Genomic DNA, 9447 nt, shown 5'->3' on the forward strand with positions numbered 1-9447 from the left:
GTCCCTCTGGGATCACAGAGGCCAGCGAGCCCCCTGCAGGAAAACGCGGGGGGCTGGGGGAGCACAAGGTGTGGCGTGGGGGTGGGGCACAGCAGGCACCATGAGCTCTGACCCGAGGGCTTCCTTTGAGGCCCCCGCGTGGTCCGGCCCTGATCCCAGTCATCCAGGTGAGCGCTGGCCCTCCCGCCCTGTGGCCTGGCGTCTCCAGGCCAATGGGGGACAGATGAGGCTTCCACTTTATTTTTGAGTGGGGGTCTCACTCTGCGGCCCAGGCTGCAGTGCAGTGGCATGGTCACAGCCCACTGCAGCCTCCAACTTCCGGGCCCAAGCTCGATTCTCCCGAGTAGCTGGGACTACAGGCATGTGCCGCCACATCTGGCTAATGTTTTGTAGACACAGGGTCTCACTGTGCTGTCTAGGCTGGTCCTGAGCTCCTGGCCTCGACTGATTCCCCCTTCTCAGCCTCCCAAGTGCTGGGATTACAGGCGTGAGCCACCATGCCTGTCCTCAGTGGAGGTTCTGAGCCCACCACCCCCGGTTCCCCCGAGAGCCCACAACTAAGGGACCCGCCTGTCACGTGGGCATGCCCTGGACGCACAGAGATCTCACCTTTGCTCCCACCATGCGTACACACACACACACGCCCGGTCACATCCAGCCGCCAGAGAACCCAATGGACCACCCCCATCCTCTGAGTGATCCCCATGGGACAGGGGGGCAGGGCCAATAGGGGACGGGTGCTTGAACAGAGACAGGGTGGCAGAACGGAGAAACCGAGGATGAGGACGACCGGGACGGAAGGAAGTGGGACGGAGACACAGGAACTAACTTTCAAAGTGAAGCCCTGGCTCCCTGAGGGGGCTGCTGAGGCCTGAATCTGCAAACAGCAAACAATAAGTAAATGAGCAGGCGGGGGACCGGCGCCCGCCCCCCCCACCCCCTCGCCAGACAGCGGAGGCAGAGCCGATCAGACAAGGGACACGGGGCCGCCAGCCCGGCCTGAGACCTGGCAGCGGCCACTGACCGTGCATTCCCTGGCTGGATGCCAGCCGGCCCTGGCCTTCGGCGTGAGCCCAAAGATTCAGGCTCTTCCGTCCTCCTGTGCCACCCCGACCCTCGCCAGTCCCATCCCTGGCCAGGTCCCCTGTCGACGCCAGCAGGGGGTCTCAGGGAAGGAGGACACAGGACCGTGAGGGAGAACTGGGGCAGGGAAAGGACACATGGCCCCTGTCACGAGCTTCAAGGAGGGCAGTGGCCATCAGTTAAATACACACGTTAAAGGTCCGTACTCGGATGGAGACAACTGACACGAGCCAGTCCAGAGGCAGAAAGATACGGAGCATGTCAGGTATGAGTTACGAGACTGCGGGGAGCCCTGCAGGAGACTGCAGCCATCAGTTAAACACACGTCTAAAACACGCATTTGGCTTGTCATCCCAGCACTTGGGGAGGCCGAGGTGAGAGGACGGCCTGAGCCCACGGGTTTGAGACCAGCCTGGGCAAGGTGGCGAGACCTCGTCTGTCCAATAAGTCAAAACATCAGCCGGGTGTGGTGGCGCGTGCCTGTAATTCCGGCTACGTGGAAGGCTGAGGCGGAAGGATCGCCGGAGACCAAGAGGTCGAGGGTGAGGTGGTTATGAGCGTGCCACTGCACTCCAGCCGGGACAAGAGTGACACTCCGACTCAAAAAACCCAAAAAACCAAAAACCAAGAAACAAAACCCACCCGTTTGAATGAGAACCAAGGTGACACGTGGCAGTCCGGAGGTAAGGGAGAGAATGCGCGAGAGGTGACACAGGAACCCCCTCGTGAGGACGGCAGCCATCAGTTAAATACAAATGGTCAGCATCCTCACTCGGGGGAAAACAGAAGTGACATGAGCTAGCCCCGAGACAGAGAAAAGGGTGCGTCAGGAAAGGCCCGCGAGGCCACGCAAGTGCCCTCCGGGAGGACACAGGCATCACCTAGATACCGTTACTTGGAAAGAGAGTTGACGTGAGACGGGAGGGCCCGGTTGCAGGCGCGGGGGCAGACGTCACCACGCTGCGGGCCCATGGGAGGACAGGAGCCGTCAGGAGAGCGGAACGCTCCTTATTGGGCCTGAAGTGGTCGGCACGAGCCCATCGAGGGCGGCACGGGGAGCCTGTGAGTCGTCACACGTGGAGACAGCCCAGGACAAGGCCTTGGCTTGGTGGCCGCTGGGAAGGGCAGGGGACGCTGGGTGGACGGCAGGGCACGGGGCGGGGGGCATGTCCCCAGGGGTGTGGCCCAGGGCTGAGGACAAGCTCAGCTCCCACGCCAAGGGGCCTTGCGACAGGAGACGAACACGCAAGCTCTTTCTGCCACAAGAGTGGAGGGTTTAGGCTTCCTTGGTTTTAGACACGGCAAGTCCTCTTCACACGAGCCTCCGGGTTGTGAACTTTCAAAGACTCAGCCGTACATTCGCATGTCCAGTCACGTGAGTGAGTTCGTGTATGCTGCCACACGCGCACGTCCTAGTCTGCAGGGGATTATGTGTTTGTGGACTTTACTGCACAGGATTTGTACACAGGACAACGGCCCAGGGTCTTTAGTTGAAGGCCAGGATGTCCGGAAGCCACAAAAGAGCAGCAGCAATATCGCTGCTGCTGTCTAGCTGGCTGGGTCGGCTGGGGGCCAAGGTTAACTTTTTGGACTCTCAGACAAACTGGACTTACGAACGCACCCTCAGAATGGAACTCATTCACATGTAGGGGACTGACTGTACCCTTTAGGCTCCTGGAGAGGACAGCAGCCATCAGTTAAATGGAGAGGACGGCGGCCATCCAGTAAACGTCCCTTTAGAAAAGCTTCCTTCAGTTGTAAGCAGAGGCAACCCAGGAAGAGTTCTGAACCCAGATCCGTGCAGGGTGGGAGGTACTTGGGAACGGGGGATTTAACTGCACCAAGCACAGCTCAGAGGGGCGGATGAGGGACCCTCCAGTGGCAGCGTCCTTTCCCCCCAGCCACCTCCCAGCCCGGGCACACACCTGGCGTCTGGAAGTTGATGCGCCTCATCTCCACAGGGTCCTTGGGGTGGTGGGGGGCGAGGTCGGCATTGTTCAGGAGGCATTTGGTGCGGGGCTCGGAGTCCTTGCGTTTGCTTTACGGGAGGCAAGCGGGGTGCCCGCTGAGCGCCAGCAGGGCCCCGAGACGGAGGTGCGCGCACGAGAAAGCGCCCCGGCCCAGGCCCGGGCGGGAGAGGGCCATGTGTGTGCACGTGTGGGGCCCCTGGGGCGGCGCACAGGCTGCCGGAGCGCAGCCAGGCGTCCCCCGCCCCAGGCATGGCCACCCCGCCCCTCTTCCCCATCCCCCGCATGGGCCGCCGGAGGGGGGGCTGGTTCTCACCTGTCGGGTTTGCTGCTCCCAGAAGCGGACACGGGGGAGAAGGGGAGAAGAGGTAGCACGTGAGGGTGTGCGGGCCCTGACGGGTCGCCGGAACCCCGAGCGGCCTCCTCTCGTTCCCTCCTTTTGGAAACAGGATCTCGCGCTGTCGCCCAGGATGGAGAGTAGCGGCTCGAGCGCGGCTCACCACAGCCTTGACCTCCCGGGCTCAAGCAACCCGCCTGCCTCAGCCTCCCGAGTAGCGGGGACCGCAGGCAATGCCACACCAGCTCATTTTTAAAGGCTTTGGGAGATGGGGGTCTCGTGATGTGGCCCCGGCTGGTGGTCTCCGCCCTCCAGCGATCCTCCGGTCCTGGCCTCCCAAAGTGCTGGGCTTGCAGGCGTGAGCCGTCGCGCTTAGCCCCGAGTGGCTTGTTAGCTGCTCAGCCCTCCCTCTCTGAGCTGGGAACATGCCGTGGCCACGGGACGGGACACAGGCAGCCTCGACCCTGCTCTTCCTGCTGAGCTGAGAGTGGGGGCCGAGAGGGAGGAGAAGCCAGGCAGGGCCGGCCTGGAGCTCAGCCCTGCCATCTTCAGGCGGTGTGGCCTGGACCAAGCGGTCAACCCCTCTCAGCCTCAGTTTCCCCATCTGCAGCACAGAGGCCCTCAGTGATGCTCCTCTGAGACGACGCTCGCCCAGACCTTTCCGGTCGCCCCCCTCCGGGATGCCCTCCTGCCTGGCGAGGGGGGAGCAGGGGGCTCACTTCTTGTAGAGCAGGATGGCGATGACGATGCAGATGATGAAGACCACGGCCAGCACGGGCCCGATCACCCAGATGAGCCCCTCCTCGCCGTCCACGATGGGCTGGGGGTCTGGGTTGTCCAGCTGGAAGGGGTCTGAGAAGGGGCTGGCTGCGAAAGTCTGAGGAACGGGGGCATCCGTCAGTGCCGCCCCGGCTGGGGCCAGCTGGGGCTTTCCCGATACAAACCCAAGCTCCTCCCTGGAGCTTTGACCCTGGCGCCGGTTCGGCCCAGCCCCCGTGGGCTCCTCCCCTTCCCTCCGCTGTTCCAGCCGCTCCGAAATCCCCTCTGCTCCTCTTATGCCTCCAGACCCTGACATGTACAAATCCTGGGATGCTGTCTTCCTTGCTGAACTCCTACACTCATCTCTCAAAGCCCCAGCTCCAAAGTCCTCTGCTAAGAAGCCTCCCTTTCAGGACTCCCCAGCTCTGACTCCAGGCATCTGGTAGGAACCGCGGCAGGGCTGAGGCTCTTTGGGGTCCGCCTTGTTCAAGGTTGGGCTGGTGGAGGGCAGACGCCGCTCAAGACTTACGGGCTCACTCTTCTGCAGCACAGCGAGCACAAAGAGGACGTAGCGGTGGCCGGGCTCCAGGCCCCGGTTGTCGAAGCCGCCGTACTGCTTCTGGTCCCCGGGGCGGAAAGCGGGTGGCAGCATCGAGAAGCGCGCCGCGATGTAGGGCCGCGGCACCTCCAGCTGGCGTGAGTGGCGCAGACTGCGTCTCTGCAGCCGCGAGATGTCCTGGATGAGCTGTGGAGACAGAGGCGTGGCTGGCTCAGACGCGGCTGGGACCCCGGGCGCACGGCCGGCCCCTGGCCCTCACCTCCTCCAGGTCCATGTCCTCTGGGCTGCCCAGCGGGGACAGAAACTGGCCGCCCCGTGATTTGCGCAGCGGCACCATCACGATGAAGTAGCTCCTGCGGGGAGACGGGGCGTGTCGGGGGGTGTCCGTGGGGTGCTGTGGGAGTCGTCTGTCTTCCCTTCTGTTCACACAGTGGCGTGTTCCCCTACATCCCAGCCTCAAAGAACGTTTCCGATTTGGGCCTACAGGCCTTTGCTCATGCAGTTCTAGGCCTTGAACGCTTATACACGTGCCAAAGCCCCAGCTTCCACGCCCAGGCTCTCCTCACAGGCCATGATCCCACTCTGCCTCTCAGGCAGAGTCCCTGCTTCCCTACTGGGGACTCCCAGCTGTGCCTCCCCACCCATCAGGAAGCTCAGAACCCAGAGAGAATCAGGCACCGGGGAACGTCAGGGTGTGGTGAGGGAGCAGCCATAAGGGTGCGCTTAGCGGGATGGCCCACGAGAAGCACCAAGCCTTCAGGACAACCCCACAAACAGGGCAGATGCGGTCCAGACAAGCAAGGAAACCGAGGCACAGAGAGGGCACATGGCTGGCCGCAGGAGCACAGCCGGCCCACAGGGTGGGGGGCGCGTACTGGACAGGCACGGGGCTCTGGCCGTCGGGCAGGTACACCACAATGAAGCCGTCAGCATCGGGTTTGGGTGCCAGGCTGGGCTTGCCGGTGAGCACATTGAAGGCCGTCCAGGCGGTGACCGTCTGCTGCAGGCCGCCCAGGCTGCTGCCGCGGTTGGTCAGCACGAAGTTGTAGAAAGTGTGCGGCTTCAAGCGCGTGATGAGCTTCTTGGTGGTGCGGCCGTCTACGTCCAGTGTGAGCCCGTTGTACTGGATCTGGGGGCCAAGCGGGCAGGAGCTCATACCACAGCCCCAAAGAGGCCCGGCCCCAGGGGCCCTGGCCCTGGCGGAGACCCAGCTCTCTGGTCCTGGTTCCTCACCCTGTTCTGATGGCTGGCCCTGGACGGAACCGGCATCCTGGGCTGAGTCTGATCCTGGCCGAGCCCCAACCTGGAGTCCCGGTCCTAACAGAGCCATGAACCCAGAAGCGCCTCGACCTGAGCTGTGCCCCGACCCAGGACTGAGCCCCAATTCTGGCTTCAGGGACTGACTCAGCCTCTACCCCAGGCTCACCCACTATCCAGACTAAGCCCTGAGTCCAATCTTGGCACCATTCACGCACAGAGCCCCAGTCCCAGACTGGGCCCCCACGCTGAGTCCCAGAGACTGCACAAAGCCTCGATCCCATGAACCATCTCAGACCGAACCCTGGTCTCAAACTCTGCACCGACCCCACTCTGAGCCTTGACTCCGGCCCGGGGTCCCACTCTCATTTACTCAGCCGCGACCTGACGCTGAGCCTCAATCCCGGGCGGAGCCCCCATCTGAGTGCCCACGCCAACTGAGCCTCCATCCCAGACCGAGCCTGACTCCCGGCTGAGCCCCAGTCCCAGGCCGAGCCCCAACTCTGCACCCCGACGTCAACGAAGCCTTGATCCCGGCCGAGCCCCGATCCCGGCCGAGCCCCGATCCCGGCCGAGCCCCGATCCTGGCTGGCTCCATCTCCCCACCCAGCCCTCCACTAGCGGCTGGTGGCACCTTGTAGGGCGTGGGTGAGTTGTAGTTATCCGGGAACTCCCAGCTCAGCAGGACGGCCGTCTTCATGATCATCTTCACCTTGAAGTTCTTGGGAGAGACTGCCCAGCGTGGCATGGGGAGGAGAGAAAGAGAAAGAAAGAAGGAGCAGTGAGCGCGGGTGGGCGGGCAGGGGCGGCCCAGGCGCTCCCTGCCATCCGCGGTGCCCGTGCCCGCGGCCTTCCTGCCTGGCCCTGGCCCGGCCCTGCCTGCCCTGCCCAGGTCCCTGCCGGGGAGACGGCGCGGCTGCGGAGAGAAGGCGGAGGCGGCGGCGCCACGCGGCGCGTCCCACCTGTGCCGGCCGGGGCCTCGGGTCCGGACTCGCCTGAGCATCCACGAGGAAGCAGAAAAGTGACCACTTACCTGGGCGGGGGGGAGGGGGTGGGGGGTCGGGCGCGGGGCCCGGTCCGTCTGGCGCGGGGTGGCCGCGTGCCTACCTTGGTCCCTCAGGAACGTCCGGTAGCGGACAGGGGGGCTGAAGGGGCCGGGGCCCCGGCGCGTGTGGGCTCGCACTTGGAGGTCATAGGCCGTGTCCGGCTTGAGGCCCCGCAGGGTGAGGACGTTTTCGGCGCCCGGCTCGGCCGCCGCAGCTAGCTCGGTCTCTCGGGCGGGTCCGGGGGCGCCAGCCTCGCGCACAGCCACCGTGTACTTGACAATGGCGCCATTGCGCTCGGCGGGCACAGGCGGCAGCCAGCGCAGCAGGACGGTGCCGGCCGAGGCGTTGCCCGCCGCCTCCAGGATCTGTGGGTGGCCACGTGGCGCATCTTCAGGCACGCTCAGGATGGCGGCCACCTCCTCGCCCAGCCCGCTGTGGCCGCGGGCCGCCAGCCGGAACACGTACGTGGCACCCTTGTGCACGCCCGTCGCCATATAGTGGTGATCAGAGGCTGGGAACTCCAGGGTGGCAGGGGGTGCAGCATCATCGCGGCCGAACTGCAGGCGGTAGCCCAGCACCTGGTCCTCTGCGGCGCTGGCCGGGGGCTCCCAGCGTGCCAGCAGGCTGCCCTCGGGGGTCTGCTGCACCGACAGAGTGGGGCGGCCCAGCACTGTAGGGACACGGTGTGTGTCAGAGTGGGCCTGGGGGGGGCACTTTCCATTTCAGAGTCGGGTCTGGCTCCGCGGCCCAGGCCAGGGTGCAGTGGCACGATTAGGGCTCATCTCTGACTCTGGACCCAAGCGATCCTCCTGCCTCGGCCTCCCAGGTGGCCGGGACTACAGGTGCACGCTACCCTGGCCTGGCTCTTTTTTTTTTTGGTAGAGATGGGTTTGCATTGCCCAGGCTGGTCTCAACCTCCTGGCCCCAAGCAATCATCTCCCTTTGGCCTCCCAGAGTGCTGGGATGACAGGCGTGAGCCACCATGCCCAGCCCTGTTGTGATTTTTAGAGGGAGGGCTTGGGATGGCCTTGCTGAGAAGCAAAGGCTTTCGAGAGCTAGGAGAGGGACCAGAGGGTCTAGGGGACTCATGTTCCAGGCAGAGAGAACAGCCTGTGCAAAAGTCCTGGGGCAGGAAGGTGCCTGGGCATACAAAGAGTAGAGGTGAAGAACTCTGAGAACTCAATAAAGGGACAGGTTTAGACAAGTCGCTGCAGGTGTCCCCTCACCTGACTGCCTCCTCTCTCAGTGAATAACTTAGTCCCTGTCCTGCTCATCTAGCCCTAGCCTGCTCCAGGCAGCTGAGTGATGCTCACAGGACATAAGAGTCCCTGCTCCACTCCATGGTTCCCACGGTCCCGGCGGCAATCGTGCCGAGAGAGGTTTAGAGCCAGGCAAGAGGCGGAGAGCTGGGCGCTACAAATGAAAGTTGACTTCATCACTGCAGAACTTGTCAGGACCTTTAAAGGCCGTGACTACTACCAGCACCGAGGCGTGGGTATGCGGTGGGTTCGGCTCAGCAAACGGCTCTGACACAAGGTCTCTGGGAGGAGAGGAAGCCTCTTGCTGGCTACGAGGAAGGGTGAGATCGAGGGGCGCTGCTTGGAGGGGTGACGTTGAAGCCGAACCCTGGAGCACGTGGGCCAGCAGGGGGAGGGACCAGCATGGGCAGGGGCGGTGCCCAGCTGGGAGGCCCCGAGCAGCGGCCACGTGGTCCAGGCTGCGGCCACAAGGGTCCCCGAGCAAGAACAGCAGCAGGGTGGGGGACGAGGCCACGGGGGCCTTTTTGAACCTGGGCCTCCCTGAGACTCTGCCAGGCTGGGCCTCTGCCCCCCACCCCATGGACGAAAACCAGCCCCTTGGGGCAGATGGGAGGGGCTGGAAAGGGAAACTGAGGCAGGACCACTAGGAGAAAAGGCTTTGCGGTGCTGCGGTGGAGAAGACAGGCACAGCACGCCCAAATGACATCCTCCCAGGGTGGCCAGAGCCCCAGTGGAGGGCCCAGAGGGGCCACCTGACCGAGACGGTGTGATGGGGCAGTCAGGGAAGGCTTCCTGGGAGAGGCACCGAGGGGATCAAGACCGACAGGTGGGGGGGTGGCCATTTGGAAAAAGGGTATCCTGGCAGAGGGCATGGTGGGTGAAGGCTGGGAAGGGTGGGGACAGCCGTGGGAGCCCCAGCAGGGCACCCCCGAGTGCCCTCCCCGGCCCGCCTCCTCAGGCTGCGGAAGCCGTGCAGGCTGCACACGGGTCCCACCTGCTCCCTTGGTCACGACCACCTTGGGTTTGCTGCGGGCACCGTCGCCCTTCATGGTGTAGGCGGCCACCGTGATGGAGTAGGCGGTCTCGGGCAGCAGGTTCGCGATGACCATCTCCTGCGGGTGCAGGTGGGGCTGGGGTCAGCCCAAGCCTGGCCCTGCCGGCCACGCCCACCCTCCTCCCC

The 9447-nt window shown here is 64.1% G+C and overlaps 1 protein-coding gene across 1 annotated transcript in view; it reads right to left on the reverse strand.

Moving 5' to 3' along the window:
- The window catches only part of LOC103250248 (receptor-type tyrosine-protein phosphatase S), a gene marked incomplete at both ends in the record, with an annotated part of 13317 nt that extends 3938 nt beyond the window's left edge, over positions 1-9379 (reverse strand). The window contains 9 exons of the mRNA XM_021707918.1: positions 3009-3121; positions 3367-3378; positions 4107-4264; positions 4676-4891; positions 4965-5058; positions 5581-5834; positions 6597-6694; positions 7070-7678; positions 9262-9379. Coding sequence (XP_021563593.1) covers positions 3009-3121; positions 3367-3378; positions 4107-4264; positions 4676-4891; positions 4965-5058; positions 5581-5834; positions 6597-6694; positions 7070-7678; positions 9262-9379 — 1672 coding nt within the window. The remainder of the gene's footprint in view (positions 1-3008; positions 3122-3366; positions 3379-4106; positions 4265-4675; positions 4892-4964; positions 5059-5580; positions 5835-6596; positions 6695-7069; positions 7679-9261) is intronic.
- Positions 9380-9447: the final 68 nt, after the last annotated feature.

The sequence above is a fragment of the Carlito syrichta genome, unplaced genomic scaffold (assembly GCF_000164805.1).
Source record: "Carlito syrichta isolate Samal-C Ts95f unplaced genomic scaffold, Tarsius_syrichta-2.0.1 Scaffold126825, whole genome shotgun sequence".
Lineage (NCBI taxonomy): Eukaryota > Metazoa > Chordata > Mammalia > Primates > Tarsiidae > Carlito > Carlito syrichta.